The following is a 17,072-nucleotide window of genomic DNA, read 5'->3' as shown; positions in this document are numbered from 1 at the left end:
CGGTGCGTAATTAGCACATCGGACAGCACCTCAGCACCCCCACTCAAAATACCTTCCCGCGCCTCTGTGTAAGACTGTTTCCACTATTATATTATACTATATATTATACTATATATATATTATACTATTATACTACTATACTCTGTGTCGTGGTATATATTTGTGTTGATGACATGCATGGAGGTAATACTTTGTCAGCTTATCTTGCTGCATTACTCTGTTTCCGGGTGTCGTCATCCTTGTCAATAAATTACCGAAACTGACATTGAGGAATGTGTTTCTTCAGTTTCCATGGAAACGCATCCCTCGCCATAAAACATGATGTCACTATAACTCCTATGAAAATGTTCAAAAAGTGCTCAAACTTCACATGTGTGCTAACAGTCCAGCCGTGAAGACATATACGGGACAGTTTTGAGATTTCTTCAAATGCCGTTCCCATGGCAACACAATGCTCGCCATGAAATACGGCTTTCTCATAACTTCAGTGAAACTGCTCCAAACGCCCCAAAACTTCACAGGTTTGGTAACGATGCAGCCATCAACGCATCTAAGCGTATTATGGGGTGTCATCAAATGTCGTTGCCATGGCGACAGCTCATTCGCCATCAAGTTAGTTCAGAAGTTTGCAGTTCAAATATTCCGCTGTTTTTCCAAGCCTTTTTACTTTCTTTTCTTCTCTCTTCACACATTCAAGCCCCCAGTGTTCATGTATCATTTCAATCTAAATTCTTCACATTTCAGCATAGCAGTTTAGCGTGAGCTTTTCAGCATAAAGCATTCCCACTAGCAATTTCTTCAGGAATTGCATTCTCTAGTTCAAAAAATTGTAGTAGGCCTATGGTAAAATAATGGGAACAACTGTTGTCATGGGTCATTATTCTGAAAACCTCCGGCCGGAAGTACTTGTTCTTTCCCCGGTGAACACAAACCAACTCGGTGATAAAGTAGCGGTGTGTGAAGGCTGCATACTTTGTATCTGTAAGTAAAACACCGTAAACTGTCCCCATGCCAATTGTTTCAATCTATATTCAAATGGTACCACTGCGTTCTGAAAACGTATTTTGTTGATGGAAGCTAATGGGGCAAGTTGCTACCTGACAAACGTTAGCCTTAAAATGACAGCATCGGAAAATAAACCAGCGAATAAACTGTAAAGAAAACAACAACAACAACAACAACAACAACAACTAATTAGGACTAATGAGCTCGTGGACGTTATCTTTGTGTATCTGCTGCTGGGTTATTGTTCTGTAAAGTTATTTAAATGTCTCTGTAATGTTAGCTGTCACACGGTGGTTCTCCTGTTACAGTTTAACATCTACCTTATGCAAATGAATGTTGTTGTGTCACAGATATATTTTTAAATGTTGCTTTCTGGCGTTTCTAATTGTCCCTTTTTCATGCATTTATAGACACAATGGTGGGTGTTCTCCTCCCTTGAATAATGGAAACCCCATTTAACAGAGGACTTTGGAGCCATACGTAGGAATTACAGGGCCTGCCTGCCTGTGGGGGTTGCTTGTAGGCTCCAACAGAGACTGTCAACACATAAATATCAGTGTTCAAAGCAGTATGAGTGACCTTACAGAGTTTGAAAGATGCCAAATTGTTGCTGCACGCCTGTCCGGTGCATCTGTCACCAAAACTGCTCAGCTGTTTAATGTGGCAAGAGGAACAGTCTCCAGGGTCATGACTGTATACATCAAACATGGACGAACAGCATCCGCAAAGAACAACAGTGGGCGCAAGTCTAAGCTCACGGAAAAGGATAGACAGACACTTCTGAGGATAGTCGATGAGCACCCTGAATATACAGCCTCAAAGATAACCTCAGAGTTAAACAGACATCTATCTCACACTGTCTCAGTGAAAACTATACGGCGAGAGCTTCACAAAGCTGGTATTTTTCGAGGAGCAGCCAGTCGGAAAGCAGAGACCGAAACTGACAGACTGGAGTCAGAAGAAAACATTGATAAAACTGAACCTGACAAAGAGTCTGGCATACAGAAACCTGGTGGAGAAAACACAACACCTGATCTACAAACAAGTGACAAAGAGTTTGGCACACAAATCTCTGTGGGAGACAATTTAATATCTGAACACTGGGCTAGAGTCGAAGATTACAACAAAGACACATCTGAAAAGAGAATAGATCCTGCATCACAAATCAGTGAAGAAGAGTACCGCACACACACACCTGATGAAGAGAGCACAGGACTTGAACCTCAGAACAGCTAAAAGGACTAACTTGTTGCGTTTCAGCATTTCTAATCCACATTGGTCATGTTAATGGAAAACCACAGAATGCCTTCATCCCTTTATCTGCCAACTGTGTAATGCGATGGCTCTGATTATTTACTGTGTGTTATGTATTATTTATTTTTGCATGAATGACGTATATTCAGGCTTTTCTCAAGCTTGATAGTGTTATGCTGGGTGCTTTTGCCTTTTTTAGGTTATATGTATCAGGAACACCTGATTAAAAAACAAAGCAGCACCTTTTACTATTTATTTAAACATTACACTGAATCAAAAATGTGTATATGTTTGTTTGTTAAAGAGATTATATAAAACTGGTAGTTGGCAGAAAGCATTTGATGATGTTAAAGCTCTTCTCACTCTTGCTTCAGTGTTTGCAGCTCCCACTGTACGTGAATGCCAGCAATACAAGTGCCAGTGCGTTATATAATAGAATAGCTTAAGGCTGGATGTTCACTCCGGATCCAGCTACGTCTTCTTCCTCAGTTTCAAAGACAGAGGAATCTCACTCTTCACCCACATGGTTTCACTTACCTCTTTGCTAACTTGTCCCTAATAGTGAATATCTCGAAAATCAAAACCTTTTTTACTAAATGTTTTCAACTAAGATAATTTCAGTAATATTTTAAAAGCGAAATTTTTATTTATTTTTCATAAATTATTGTATGAAAATTCAGCCACTTTTTTAGTTGAAAATTCTTGGATTGTTTTAATAGTTTCATATCATGTGAACTAATGACTCCAAATTAATGCTTACTTGTATTTTTCCTGGGAAGTAGGTAGTCTACAGACCTCTTTTAAAAATGGATTATAGTGTTTTTTCTTTCTATTAGGAAAATTGTTAAAACAATTCAGCATTCTTTTGACTGAGAGGTCTCTTTTCATTTAAGGACATGCCTCGTTTTTATTTGAATAGATATGTTAGGAAAACGTATTTTTAAAGCCCCAATATGTTGTACATCATTTACATCAGAATGACGCAACCGGAAGTACATCCGCCAGATGTAAACACAGCTGATAAAGCTGTGTTGTTACTTTCTAAAAGATGGTGTACGTGTCTAACGGTGAGTGGTTTGCCTTGTCTCTTCAACCTTTTTCTCATCTTCAGAGTAAATATTTAGCTTTTTTGTCGACAGTGTTTCTTTGTTAACCATTTCCACTTCAAACAAACCACTTGAATATACAATGTGTAATTGTGGCAGAGCTTTAGGCTACATTAAGCTAACTAACAGCTAGCTCGTTAGCAAGCATAGCCTAGCTTGATCTGCGCAGCATGAATAACTACCCAAGGTATCAAGTGGGTCTTAAACAAAACCATATATTAGTGTTTCCCTCCATTGGTCAGCATATAATCTCAGGTTGTATTACAGTAGGAATAAGGCGATGTTACAGCCCTGAGATCATGTTGTGTTCTGTGTCGCTATGATTTAGCTTGTAGCCTGTGTGTACTGAATGCTAGGATAATGGGTACATCCGGGTAAACCATTAACTTGAACATACACTCTTTGTTTTGAATGTGAATATCTTCACAAATGTATTTGTCTGATCCACCTCTCTGTGTATCTCAGGTCAGGTCCTGGACAGCAGGTTACAGTCACCATGGCGACTGTCCCTACTGGTCGACTTCTTCTGGGGAGCAGTGGATTTTATCGGCCTGTTGTGAGTGCCATTATGTATGCAATATGAAATGTAATCAAACCTCACTACAACTTTGTTCATTCTCCACCTATATCTCTACTAGCTGGAGGAATATGGGTTTCACATGTTGATGCTTATCTTACATTATTTCAGCAAGTTAAACTAGTTCTCCAAGTCTGAGTTTCTCCTGTAGGTTTTGATTTGGAGAGACTGTGATCTAGATTAAACATGTGGGTAGACACAGCCTTTCATAACAGAGCCCATTGCTCTGAAAATATTTGGTAAATAATGAAAATTAAACAAGCCAAGTCTTGTCATCTTTGTGAATCTCTTTTTAAATTAATCAATTATAATGTTTTGTCATTTTTATCCTATTCTATTCTTTAAGTTTTTCTTACCTTTGTTATTTTCACAACGGGGAAAGTAGTTGAACTGTAAAATAATTACAAGTCTTAGTCTACAGCCACACTGCTGTCTCCTAGGGGCATGTCAGCATCCTCACAATAACAATACTTGTATGCTGATGTGTAGCTGGTATAATATTTACCATATTCATCATCTTAGCTATGCGATGTTTATTTCATGTATCTTGTCATGTAACAAATAACTGATTAAATACTAAAGTTTTTGTATTTTCTTATCTTCTTTGTTTTCTACCAGTTTTAAGTCGATGATAAACCCTGACGTGAAAAAGGATGGAAGCGGTGTTTTGTCACGCTTCAGTGATGGCAAAGGGTAAGTCCCTGGAGCATTGAAGTCCCCCTAATCGGATGGTGGCAGTGCAGTCTTTGTGGTAGCATGTACTTGCCAGTATTCAGAAACGAGTTCAGATTTGTTTGTATAGGTATAACCATGTTTCGTTTTTTTCTGTCTTTGGATCCATGTTTAAAACCCATGTATTTTAAACTCTAAAGGAAGTCCTGACCTGAGAGCTAGCGATTCAAACACCTTCTTGCACTGTTGATTACTACAGCAGCAGTTGAATGTATTGGAGCATAGTCTTGTGTATTTCAGGAAGAGAGTGTTGGCATGTATTGCCCTTGTATAAATGTTTCATATCTATTTTAGACAAGCAAATGAAAAAAACAAAACATTTGTAGTACCTCTTATCTAATTTCCTAATGTTCTCACTTTTATATTCCTTGTGTTTTCAGTCCTCCAGGTCCCCCTGGTGGCAGAAAACGAATGGGAAGAATAAACCACGGTGCAGGGCCCAGCTCTCCACCAATGGGAGGAGGAGGATGAGGAAGGTGAGGATTTTTTTTTTTAATTAAACATTACTCGTCCAAAAATTGATATTCCATACCTTCTATCTTTGGAGCCTGTTTCACAAAGGGACATTAAGGATTTATTCAAACAAATTTCCTAAAAAAAAGTAGTTGAAGGAAACATTGCTCCGTTGCCTTTAATCGCCAAACCCCGTCTTCTCTCTTTAGGTAAACGCCTACACATTCAGTGTAGGCGCGGGGCTTTGCACAGTGTCTGTTTGCTGAGAACCTCAAAGGACGATGGTGATGTCACAGTGCTGAAGCCCCTACTCTCCGGCTGCCGCTGCCAAAAGCAGTTTCTTGACGCCTTTTTGGGAATACCTACATGTAGGGGCCAGAATGTCCGATACAGCAGCCATCCACATTATTCCCTCTGGTTTCTACCCCCCTCTCACACTGAGAGATGTGTCACTGACTTGTCTGTTATGATCTTCCTTTCTGGGTATCATAAATTAGTCTGTCTTTGTTTTGTATCCTTCTGTCTAAATAAAGATGTGCAGATGTTTAAACATGCTACTACCGAGTTCGTTTTGTTCTAATACTTTCACACTAAATACTAAAATAAGAATAGAAAGAAATGTTGCAGAGCAGGTTACCATGTTTTAAAAGTGTTGGACGTAATGCTAACAACCTTGCGTTTCAATTCAATATGTTCAATACTCCAAGAAAGGTGGATTAGGTTTTTTCCAATCGAATGCAACAATTGTGAATGAAGTGAAATTGGTTTATTTACATACTTCCAAACGTCTCTAAAGAGAATAATTGCAGTATTATTTACAGAACACAATTCAAGAATCAAAAGTTACAATGACCTCATCTGTGTTTCTGAAGGATGAAACCAAAGATGTAAAACACAATTAAAAAAGATTGTTGAACAACATAGTGTTAGCAGTGTAGTCATTGTGAATTCCACAACACTGCTTCATCAACTATGAATTTGATCAAGTGCTGTCTTATTCTGAGCTGCCAAGTCTCAATGTTGGGTTGAGCCTGAAAGCACCATATGTAGACTCTGAGCACTGAGGCTGCTGCTCAGCTAACGTGCTGCTCACACTACGTCTCCTGTCCGTTAGATTCAAGTCAAATCTGTTGGGTTTCACCAGACAAAGGCAGCTCTCTCGCGAAGCATCCGCACACCAAAGCGCTGCCACTCCCTCTGATGGATCCACATCTCCTGGGTGGTGTCAAGACACGCCAGCACTGCTCCACCCTTCCACGATATCAGCCTAGGGTCCATGTCCTAGAGCACGTGCACATCAAAATAATACATTATAAGAGCTGCTTCCTGTACACATCTTACTATCTCCCAACATATGACATAAATGGAGATGAATGAAAAATGAAGTCCCCTGAACACCCTCACATGCAATTGATAAGTTTATTCTGACTTTGTGAGATTTCCAGGTTACCTTTGGCCGCGTTATAACTTCCACGTTGTCTACTAGCCTTCTGAACGAGGGCGGCATCTTGTTGATGATGCGGTGAAGAAGAAACTCCTGAGCGCCAGGAAACATGAGTCCTCCTCCCACCACCAGGATGGAGCTGTACATTTTGCGTTTGGTTTCGTCCGATGCTTTTAAAATAAAGTAAAAACAAGATGAGCCACAACGGGACATTCTGAGCAACATAAAACATCCAATGTTCTTATTGGAGAGTCTCAAGGGCCAAGCATAAGGGGGGAATGAGAAGAGGGATGCTAATCTGCACTTGGAGAATATAATTAAATAAATACAAAAGTGTTTACTATTAGTTGAAAGGCTTGAGAAAAACAAAATTGGAGAAAACAGATTTTTTTTTAAACTCAGACGAAATGTTGAGAACAAACTTGACATTTTGGGATAAAAGTCAAACTTTGGAGATTTTCTTTTTGTGCTTATACCGCCGATTCGACATTATTTGCAACATTTCAACTTTATTGTCGAAAGCAAAATAAAAATCTTCCTTTGTCAATGCTTATCCACTTAATAACTGACCATAACACTCTTTCCACTTCTCTTTTATTTTTCCCCTTGTTTATTTGTTTACTTTATTGAATCCTCTGTCCATCCTTACCACAGCAGTCGATGCTATGCAGGATAGCCTTATCCAGTCCCAGGGCCTTGCTCTCAAACTGGCTCATGATGGCAGTCTTCCTCGAGAGGTGAGCAGACGGGGGCTCTTCCAGCTCTCCTGCCCCCATCAGGCACTCCCCCTGCGCAGTCCCAAACTCCGTCTCCCCCTTCATCCCTCCTGCACCGCTGCCACCACTCCCACAGCCCCTGCCCAGGTCAGAGGGCTCCCCAATCCCCCCCTGAGCGCTCATCTCCCCGTCCAAACCCCCACCTGGCCTGGAAATACCCTTTCGGTCTGCAGCAGATTTGGAGGACTGGTGGACAAAATGGTAGAATTATAAATAACAAAAGAAGAATCACAGAGACTCAAACTCAAGAAATGATTATATAATATCTATGTGTGTTACCTGGTCCTGTTTGCTCTGTGTAGCCAGCAGGTAGTGTTCATCATGAGGATCCTCCGAGTCGCCTTGGGAACGGTACTGAAGCGATGTCATCTTCTGACCTACAATGCCAAATGTGGTCGGGTAGAAAAGACCCATGGAGGCCTAAAACATGCATACACAAAATGAGCCAATCACACAAAGAGGGGGAGGGAACACACAAATAGAGCCATAGATAAAAAGACATTTCAGTTGCTAGATACCAAATAAAGTAAAAAAGATCCCAATGCTAATGTGAAACGCATATCATTATTCAACCTGCGTACCTGTAATTTCTCATCCCCTAGTCGAACCTGATAGAGAAGAGCTGGGGCTTCTGGGAAACGTGTCTGGAATTCATGATCTTTAAGTCCTGATATGTCCTATTAAGAAAAAGAGAAGGAAAAACACATTTCTATCCGTATCTGAAAAGCTGCACATTTCTCTCCATTCTTGAGCACGACTATGGCGATCCAAAATAGACACAAAGGTGTGAACGACAAACTGAAACTTTTTAAAGTCGCAGACCCCCCACAGATGATAAACACACACTTGGTTCAGATGGCAGAAGGTGTCCTTGAGATGCTGCAGGAGCTGACAGTCCAGTCTGCTGGACAGCTGACAGTCTCTGTAAGGAAAGCCCGCCCTCTGCAGGAGCCAGAAGAACGTACGGGTCACATCCGAGCCACCGTATGCCAAACACAGTCTGCAACGTCAACAAAAAAGAACACATCAGGTAATACTACACTACAGTCTCTGTAATGTCTCAGTGGGAAGTTTCTCAAAATGTGCAGTGTATTTTAATTGATTTGGACTCATTGGTCTTATGTGTAAAAGGGAGCATTGAGATGCAACTTTAATATAATGATGATGAATTAACTAATTAACAGATTAAACATAAAAGTGGTTCATGGTCCCACCTGGAGTTCCGGTGGGACACTCCGTCCTCGACACAGCACAGACTGGTCTTCTGGTCTCCAACATCCACCACACAGGCACTGCTGCACCCACTGCCAAATGTAGCACTCACAGACTCCTGGTGCACGATGATCGCTATTGAACACACACACATAAAAAGGACAGAGATAATGTAAGGTCAAGAGAGAATATTGAATAGTTCCTTAACTACCCTGAATAGACTTTGGCAGAATATAACAGTGAATATGTTTGTTTTTGTTGTTTCCTGCTTTGAATTACCCGAGAAGCCCATATTAAGCAGCAGCATGTTGACAACTTCTTTGATGTGCGGTCTGTTGTAGATGTCGGGGACCAGCAGGATGCATCTGTAATACTGGAAACCAGTCATGTAAGAAAGAAACGTATTCCACTATCAGCATAGTTTGTTAACATTTTCATTATTGTCTACCATCTATCAACTTTGCCCCTCAGAAGCAGGTGATATAATGAAGTGGAGAGGAGGTTTGTTCTACCTTTAGGTCTTTGAGGGGGATCTCCAGTTGCTTCTGAATAACGTGACTCCAGATCGTCTCAAGGTCAGCCAGGACGGCGGTCAGTGAGCCTCCGGGACCGGCGTGAACGTTAAGCTGACCTCTGACTATAGGCCAGTGGATGTTGTAACAGTCAGAAGGATTCACATAAACAGCCTACATGATGACAGGGTGGAAGGGTGGGGTATGGCCAGAGAAAACAAGGAGAAAATAGCATAAACAGACAAGACGTTTAGGGAAATAAAGTTTTAAATGTTTTGTTTTAAAGGAGCAATCAGTCACATGCACTCACCTCCTCTCCCACCAGATGCGGAGGCTGGTGGGCGGTGTTGGTCCACTTCACCCTGGAGCTGCTGTCCAGTACTGCCGGACGGATCTGACAGTTATAAGACCTGGCCTTAACACACACAAACAAGCACAACAAAAATATTATTTAATCAGCGTTAGACACTAGACCTACGCTAGGATTATTCATTATACTTAAAATGGTTCATTCTGACGGTAGCAATTCCAAAAAGGCTAGAAACAACAACTTTTTCCTTAAATGGAGTCTGGTAGCTTTGGCAAGAGTGTAAAAACGGCTTCAGTTTTGCTTCGGAAAAGGTTGTCCAACTGCAAGTTAAGAGTGGTGAAGATATAGAATGTAGTGTACACTTAAACTGATATAATTTAGGTAGGACACATACGTTTTGCTGCTTCCCCTGTCCACAGCAGTACATTGCTTTGCTTTAGTGATGGTACTTCAGTCTGTTTCTCTAAACTGGGGTGTGCTGACCTCAATCTACTGTACACTGATATGGATAAGTAACTCCTACAAACCCATTTAAAATGACACAAATGATTCCCTTAAAATCGACCCCTTTATTTACTCTCGAACTCTACATGCAAGCCATGCAGCCAAAGGTGCTTCACATTTCTTCCAAATAATAGAAACATCACTTACACCTGCACTATGTTGTTGCATCCTGTTGCTGTCGAATATTGCACTATTATATACAGTATCTGTAACAGTTCTCTATCTTTTATAACACAAACCTGTTCAGCGGACACCGGTGTCCTCCGCACTCCATTGGACATCTTCTTGGACCAGATGGCCTGTTCGACCATTTTAAGCCCGTTCTGCCTCTGCTCATTACTCTCTGATTTCTGTCGCACAGGAAGTAGAAGTGGTGATGGTACATTAACAGATGTGAAATTGAATGTGAGTACAACAGAGTAAGACACAGAATAAAAGACTGAATCGTGGGTGTATGTGATCATGAGTGACTAACATTTAGACCATCTCTCAACAGCCAGGCATCTTCATATTTGGGCTGTCCAGTTTGCTTGTGTCTGCGAGCGATCACATGAGGAAGTATAATGGGAAGAGTGTCAGTAGCTCGCCCAATGCGGAGTGTCCTTGAACCAGGGTGAATGACAATGATGAAATTGCTCTGTATTTGCTGTAAAAAAAGAAAGACAGGGAGAGAAAATCAGCAGTATAAACACATATGCATGTCTTGCACAAAGCGAGAAGCATCGGCATTGATATTATCATATAACAGCCTCTAATGGGCCCACAGAGCAGTAGGCCTAACACTGATGTTGGGCGAAAAAAGCCTGGCTCACAGTCAGCCGTCCCCTTCATCCTAAATGCATGGTTTGAGTAAGGGATTTGTGCAGTACTGAAAACTTCTTCCAAACCAAAGGTAGGAAACAAGTAAAAAAAATGATCTGAAACATTGCATATAAGCGTTACACTCCTGAGTTCTGGTAAGTGTCATCACTTACACATGTTTATAGCACATGCATATGTTTATAGTAAAAATAGAAATAGTAGTATAAATATAATTATTCAACTGTGCATCATTGTACATTCTGTCTTGAGTATGTTGTATTGTTGAGAGTTCAAGTAGGCTAACTGATTTTAAGCCCCTGTATATGGGCTGTATTTGCACGTTAAAGCTATAGTGAGTTTTAAAGATTGAGAGCAGGATATTTGGATACTTTATAGGAATAAGAAGTATTAATAAGACACAGGATTCCCCCTCTTACCTCCTGAAGGGGGTCCGGGATGGCCGGAGGAGCGATGGGTCTTTTCACCCCGCGTTGTTGCTCCTTCTCTTTCTCCTTGTCTCGTTCTTTTTCTTTCTCCTTCCCGTTGTCCTGCTCTTTCTCAGCCTGAGTCATGGTTTCTGATAAGTTAAGTCGACTAAAAAGTCAGAAATGGTGAGTAGCAACCACCCTGTGCTCGTGAAATACTTTACAATGCGACCCCAAGCGTGGATCTTCCTCTGAATAGTAAGTTAAGGCAGCAGTAGATTTCACTTCCGTGTTTGATCACGTGGTACAAACTAACGATTTCTATTTGTGGAAAGATGTGTTTACTTGACCCTGCCTCTTGTCTGTGCCAGCTGCAAAGCGCTCTGCTGTCATACCATACTGTCTATGTGTCAGACATATTTGAAAAACCTTGCTAATTTGCATGTAATTTTAAGTACATATTGTGAGGAGAAGGACAACATATATAACCTTACTCAACTTAGATACTAAATAATAAAATCAAGCATGTAAACTTACCAGCCACTGTGGCGACAAGGCACAAAAGTAGACAGTGTCATAATGTAATGCATGCATACAAGCAGAGAAGACTCAAACAGTTGACAAACTGCCTCAACGCAACAGCATTTGAAAACGTAATCTTTCAGTAGTGTGCTAACATTAGCAGCTGACTTCTCTGGTGGACTTAAGTGGTCTCCATATTTTTTTGTGAATGTGAATCTTACATTTTAATAATACATCATTGAAAAAATATATCAACTACTTTTTGAAGTGGAACATAATATGATCATCAACTTTTATACCCGTAAATCCTATTCCAGCTCACACTGCTCACACTGTTTCTGTTGAATTGATTTAGAAGGATTGCAGATGAAACAAACTACAAATAGGTTTTTTTGTTTTGTTTATTGTATACAAAATAAATAAGAAGAGAAGTTATCTACGATGCCTTTCTTTCTTTGTGCTTGTGTTCATGAGGTTACATGATGATGAGGATGATAACTAATTAAAATACTCAGCTATTCACCAATGACCTATCCCAACCCAACCTCTCTATAAATCAATCAACATTTTATTGCAGATGTTCAAACAATGGCATCCTCAGATGTCAATGGTTCCTCCTCACTGAAAATGCTTGGCTGCTGTCCACCTAGCTTTTCCACAGCTTCCCTTAACTTCCCTGTACACTTTTCAATATAGGCAACCCCTGGTCTGAAGAACAGATCGGAAATCGTCTTCTCATCTTTACTCTTGGTATGCAGCCTCCTGCACAGCTTGTTTAAGTCCTTCATCAAACTAAAAGTCTTGCAGGTTCTCAGTTCGAGTGGAAGATTGCCAAGCTTTTTGTCCCGCTGCTTTCCCAGCTGCACCACCCAGAACTTAGCCAAGTCGCCGGGGCTTTTGGCATGGCTCGCCACCATGTTGAGAATCAGGGGGTAGAGGTCCTGAGCTGCAGCTGAGATTGAGGGTTCCTGAAGAGTTATGTTGGGTGAAGAGGCCCTGGTCTGTAAATGGGGCTGAGAAAAGAAAATAGATTTTAGTATTTGTCTTCGGACAAGGACAGGAAAACAAATATTATTCCAGCAGAAATAACCCCAAAAAGCAGCCGTTTAGTTTTCTGTGCAATTGGCTAAGTACAACCCACATGAACAACAGGAGTCAAGTAAGTCAGGTATAGTATTATAAAAAGCAACAAAGTTAGTGAAGGGAAACTGTCATGGCAGACCTGTTCTATTATTAAGGTATGAGGAGGATGCTGTAAATATTACATTCAACTTCAAATCCCTACCTGTGGGCAGACGATGAGCACTCTCTTTGCAGTCATGACCTTTTCTGCCAGCCAGCGCATGGGCCCCAGCTCTGCGATTTTCCCCTGCTGCCACATGTCGACAGCCACGCTGCAGCCGCCGTGCCCGTGCAGGAACTCTGCTAGGGCCACCACGGCCTGCTGGAAGGCTGAATTCACAGCAGGATACACCACCAGGACAGGAACAATGGGAGCTGTGGGCAACCTTTTGAAAACCAATGAGTTGGCAAAGTTGGCTCCAAAGTATTTATCTGGAGAGCAAGAAAGAATTGATTGGGAAAAGAAAAGAAAATAATCGTATTAGTTTAGTCCTTGAAGTTGTTCCATAAATCAATGCATTTGACTGTGATAAATTGGTATTTAACATTAGTCCTGACTAGTTGTTTCTTACAGATTCCTCTCAGGCTGAGTCTCTCGCATGTACTTTTCCACCCTATGAGGTATGGATTTTCGCCATGTGTATGATTTGAACGGTTTAGGAGTCAACCAAATATTTTTGTAGACATTTTAATCGGATAAAAAGTGGGTTTGTTAGATATCTTTATGTTTTTTAATTTACAATTCTTATTATTTATTTGTAATGGTGAGCTACGATATGTACAGCACCAGGCAGCAGTTTTACAATTTTATATAACCTAGAGGGGATTTCTGATTTGTTTGTGGTGAGCCCAGGTTTGATACATTTCAGTACTTCCGTCATCCAACCTTCATATCTAGAAAGGTCAGCATTTTTCCTTTGCAAGATAACAAGACGTTAAGCTGAGCTTATTTACAATGTTACAGAAAGGTCACTTTAATTGGGTCAGGTCAGGATTTTTCAAGTTTTTAATTATTTGGTCCAGTAGTACCTGAAGTCAAATCCAATCATTATCTGCGAATTTGGTACCTAGTTTCTTATATATATTTCAAAGTGATATACTTACAGATTATGTAGCAGGTAATCAGGATCATCAAACCAGCCATTCCTCCAATAATGGCCACCCTTATGCTGGTGTAGTTGACAATACCAGGGATGTTGGTGCTTGCTGGTGGGTCTGCCCAAACAAAGACATACACATAAAACCCATTCCTCATTTAACTTTATTTCATTATATTGAAGAGAAATATTTTTTAAAGTATTGTTTGGGTAGAATTATTAATTGTAAAGTAATATAAATGATATGCACATACATGATATGCACATACATTAATGCACACAATGTTGACAATATCTGGTTTGCTTACTGCACATATTTTACATTTGATTGCATTCTATTTCAATGTAAATTATTTTATTTTCTATTTGACTATATTTTTTCTTATTTGTTTTTGTAATGTTATAATAGTGTTCTTAATATAGTTCGCTATCTGTGTTTTTATTTTATTTTTGTTTTACTTTTATGTATGCACCACAAAACCAAGTCAAATGTCTCGTACGTGTCAACAAACCTGGTAATACACTCGTTGATTCTGATTCTGGCTCATCTGTAGGTGCTATAGCATCCGAAGAACACAGAAAACAAGGTTTAAACATTTAAATAATATTCAGTTTGTCTTGACTGTAAAGACAACGTAGCATCATTAGCTCCTCATAACCAAAACAAGTCCTTCTCTCAAATATCTTGTGAAAGAGAAAAATATAAAACTGCTACAGGTATCAAAGAAGAGTTTCTTGCGTTGGGTCGGCACAAACAAAGACATACACCCAAAAACCTTTCCTCATTTAAATGTAGGTAATTGTGTTAAGTATGGCTTAAGGTATATCATTTGTAAGGTAGTATAATTATATGCACATACATACAACAGATGTAACACCTAAAGAAAACAGAAAATAACATTTGAACATTTTAATAATCTTCAGTTTGTCCTGTATAAACAATAAAGCATCAATGACTCCTGATAACCAAAACAAGTCCTTCTCTCAAATATCTTGTAAAAGTGAAAAATATAAAACAGCTACCTCTGATAAAGTATCTAAGAAGTGAGGAACATAACAAATAAACTTACGCTTTGAACAAGGTATTCTGATGGTGGTCGTCTTGTAGTTGATGCCGCTGTTCGGTGGTGGCAGTGGGAGATTGGCAACTTGGATGAAGTTAAGGCCACAACTTGCGTTGAATAAATAATTAAACCAAACCTAGATTCGAAGAGGTGTAAAAAAAATCTTTACTAGGAGTATCATTTTAATCTCATGCAGTGCAGACAATCTTTGATTAAACACCCAGAAATATGTTAGTCAAGATTCCATCCATGATACCTTTGATCCTGTGAGGTTTGCCTTGGCCAAAATTGGGTTGTATTGACAATGGTACGTTGGTGAACCCCCATTCATTATTCGAGTGTCTGTCAGATATTTCAGACTGGCTGCAAAGAGACATTAATGCCATGAATTAAATTACCAAAATAAATGTTATTATAAAAAATCTCTTATTCATGTATGAAACGTTATTTAATTGATCAAACATGACAAAGACTTACTATACACAACTAATGCATAAACAGTGGCATGTACTGTATATACAACACACATATAACAACAATGACTTCATAAGCTTAAGGGTTAATGTTGTGTTAAAAAAATTGAAAAGACGAGAGAACAAATACAATATATCTGTTTGTTATTCAAACTGATCCTAGGATATTTGACATGTAAAGCCCATATTGAAATATGTCTAGTGTGCACTGCCTTAAATCATTGATTAGGGTTACTGTATTTTATTTTCCCTGTCTGTACCAGCTTAAATATTCGGTAAACACACGTTTTTGCATGCCTGTGTACAATAGCATGAACCAGACTAAACGAGTTTCTGATAAATCTATATCAGATATATGGTTCATATATAAACCAAAGTGGGAGTACTACCTTGCATTCTTCTCACAGAAAACCAGTAAAAATCAGTTGGGTACTAAGTTTGGTACAACAAATAGGCTACTTTATAATTAATTATAAGATGGAAGCCAGAGAACTCCCTAGTGTTAGATACATTGGGGAAATTGGTCAGATTCTCCGCCATCACAACCTGGACTTTCACTGCTATGCTGACGACACACAGATCTACCTCAGCACCAAATCCCCCCACAACCCCCCTCTCACACACATCGAATCCTGTCTGAATGCAATAAAATCCTGGATGCAACACAACTTCCTCAAACTCAACAGCAATAAAACTGAACTCCTCCTCATCGGCTCCAAATCCACCCTCAGCAAAAACCCCAACCTGACACTCACCATCGATGGCACCCCTGTTTCCCCCTCCACCTAGGCACGCAACCTTGGCGTGATATTCGACCCCACCCTCTCCCTCGACCCCCACATCCGCCAAGTTGTAAAAAACCTAATTTTCCCACCTCCGCAATATCGCCAAACTCCGTCCCTCTCTCACCCGCCCCGCAGCTGAGCAACTCATTCACGCCTTCATCTCCTCCCGCCTTGACTATTGCAACTCACTCCTCTTCGGCATCAGCACAACATCCCTCAACAGACTCCAGCGTGTTCAGAACGCAGCCGCCAGACTCCTCACCCACACCAAATCATGGCATCACATCACCCCGGTCCTCAAAGAACTCCACTGGCTTCCCGTCTCACACCGCATTCACTACAAACTCCTGGTCCTCACCTATAAAGCCCTCCACCATCTGCCCCCCCCCCTACCTCACTGACCTCCTCATCCTCTACCAACCACCCCGGTCCCTCAGATCCACCTCAGCCGGTTTGCTCTCAATCCCCAAGGCCAAACTCCGGAGCTTCGGGGACAGAGCCTTCTCTGTGGCAGCCCCGAAGCTCTGGAACTCCCTCCCCCGAGACCTCCGTGAGTCTGATTCCCTCACCCTGTTCCAGTCCCGTCTCAAAACCCACCTCTTCAACTCTGCTTATCCTTAAACCGCCCTCCCCCCTCTGAATCAACATCCTCCTGACTGCTTTTCGGTTTTGTTTGTTTTGTTTTGTTTGTGTTTTTGTTCTGTTTTGTTTGTCGACCTGACTCATAATGTAAAGCGTCTTTGGGTCTAGAAAAGCGCTATATAAATCTCATTTATTATTATTATTATTATTATTATTAAATAAATGTTGTGGAGTAAAAGTACACCATTTACCTCTGAATTGGAGTGAAGTAGAAGTACAAAGTAGCATAACATGGAAATACTCAAGTAAAGTACCT

General features: G+C 40.4%; 4 protein-coding genes across 6 annotated transcripts; 2 read left to right on the top strand and 2 right to left on the bottom strand.

Annotated features, from left to right (window-relative positions):
• The first annotated feature begins 1,416 nt into the window (after positions 1-1,416).
• On the top strand, positions 1,417-2,909 carry LOC104961577 (uncharacterized). Its single transcript, XM_010789892.1, has one exon. It carries the CDS (start codon positions 1,576-1,578, stop codon positions 2,239-2,241), a length of 666 nt encoding a protein of 221 aa, XP_010788194.1. The 5' UTR covers positions 1,417-1,575; the 3' UTR covers positions 2,242-2,909.
• A 321-nt stretch (positions 2,910-3,230) lies between these two features.
• selenok (selenoprotein K) lies at positions 3,231-5,684 on the top strand. Its single transcript, XM_010789890.1, has 5 exons — positions 3,231-3,326; positions 3,831-3,921; positions 4,561-4,635; positions 5,055-5,150; positions 5,337-5,684. The coding sequence occupies exons 1-4, from the start codon at positions 3,308-3,310 to the stop codon at positions 5,143-5,145; spliced, it is 276 nt and encodes a 91-aa protein (XP_010788192.1). The 5' UTR covers positions 3,231-3,307; the 3' UTR covers positions 5,146-5,150; positions 5,337-5,684.
• On the bottom strand, positions 5,600-11,399 carry actr8 (actin related protein 8). Its single transcript, XM_010789891.1, has 13 exons — positions 11,124-11,399; positions 10,361-10,531; positions 10,125-10,235; positions 9,382-9,486; positions 9,072-9,245; positions 8,839-8,932; positions 8,562-8,694; positions 8,194-8,347; positions 7,929-8,024; positions 7,627-7,767; positions 7,221-7,533; positions 6,578-6,741; positions 5,600-6,408 (listed from the first exon to the last, which is right to left on the bottom strand). The coding sequence occupies exons 1-13, from the start codon at positions 11,256-11,258 to the stop codon at positions 6,265-6,267; spliced, it is 1,935 nt and encodes a 644-aa protein (XP_010788193.1). The 5' UTR covers positions 11,259-11,399; the 3' UTR covers positions 5,600-6,264.
• A 676-nt stretch (positions 11,400-12,075) lies between these two features.
• il17rb (interleukin 17 receptor B) lies at positions 12,076-16,604 on the bottom strand. 3 transcript variants are annotated; one of them, XM_010789889.1, is made up of 7 exons: positions 16,577-16,604; positions 15,173-15,279; positions 14,923-15,052; positions 14,365-14,409; positions 13,860-13,970; positions 12,919-13,187; positions 12,076-12,646 (listed from the first exon to the last, which is right to left on the bottom strand). In XM_010789889.1, exons 2-7 carry the CDS (start codon positions 15,245-15,247, stop codon positions 12,215-12,217), a joined length of 1,062 nt encoding a protein of 353 aa, XP_010788191.1. In that variant the 5' UTR covers positions 15,248-15,279; positions 16,577-16,604; the 3' UTR covers positions 12,076-12,214. The 3 variants fall into 3 exon arrangements, with proteins under 3 accessions (XP_010788191.1, XP_010788187.1, XP_010788190.1); XM_010789885.1 differs by lacking the exon at positions 16,577-16,604 and adding an exon at positions 16,364-16,394; XM_010789888.1 differs by lacking the exon at positions 16,577-16,604 and adding an exon at positions 15,779-15,813.
• Between the last annotated feature and the right edge of the window lie 468 nt (positions 16,605-17,072).

The sequence above is a fragment of the Notothenia coriiceps genome, unplaced genomic scaffold (assembly GCF_000735185.1).
Source record: "Notothenia coriiceps isolate Sejong01 unplaced genomic scaffold, NC01 NC01_scaffold00033426, whole genome shotgun sequence".
In the NCBI taxonomy this organism is placed as follows: Eukaryota; Metazoa; Chordata; class Actinopteri; order Perciformes; family Nototheniidae; genus Notothenia; species Notothenia coriiceps.
This window is presented reverse-complemented; position numbering and strand designations above follow the sequence as displayed.

What these genes read in the sequence shown, in the direction of transcription:
- LOC104961577 (XM_010789892.1), top strand. Translation starts at nt 1,576, where the DNA reads ATGAGTGACCTTACAGAGTTTGAAAGATGCCAAATTGTTGCTGCACGC.
- selenok (XM_010789890.1), top strand. An exon ending in GTGGATTTTATCGGCCTGTT is followed by an intron (nt 3,922 to 4,560) that starts GTGAGTGCCATT and finishes GTTTTCTACCAG; the next exon opens with TTTTAAGTCGATGATAAACC. An exon ending in CGCTTCAGTGATGGCAAAGG is followed by an intron (nt 4,636 to 5,054) that starts GTAAGTCCCTGG and finishes TTGTGTTTTCAG; the next exon opens with TCCTCCAGGTCCCCCTGGTG.
- actr8 (XM_010789891.1), bottom strand. Translation starts at nt 11,258, where the DNA reads ATGACTCAGGCTGAGAAAGAGCAGGACAACGGGAAGGAGAAAGAAAAA. An exon ending in GTGTCCCACCGGAACTCCAG is followed by an intron (nt 8,348 to 8,561) that starts GTGGGACCATGA and finishes TTGACGTTGCAG; the next exon opens with ACTGTGTTTGGCATACGGTG. An exon ending in GCATAGCATCGACTGCTGTG is followed by an intron (nt 6,742 to 7,220) that starts GTAAGGATGGAC and finishes TTATTTTAAAAG; the next exon opens with CATCGGACGAAACCAAACGC.
- il17rb (XM_010789885.1), bottom strand. An exon ending in GATTACCTGCTACATAATCT is followed by an intron (nt 13,188 to 13,859) that starts GTAAGTATATCA and finishes CTTGCTCTCCAG; the next exon opens with ATAAATACTTTGGAGCCAAC. An exon ending in TGCTCATCGTCTGCCCACAG is followed by an intron (nt 12,647 to 12,918) that starts GTAGGGATTTGA and finishes TTCTTTTCTCAG; the next exon opens with CCCCATTTACAGACCAGGGC.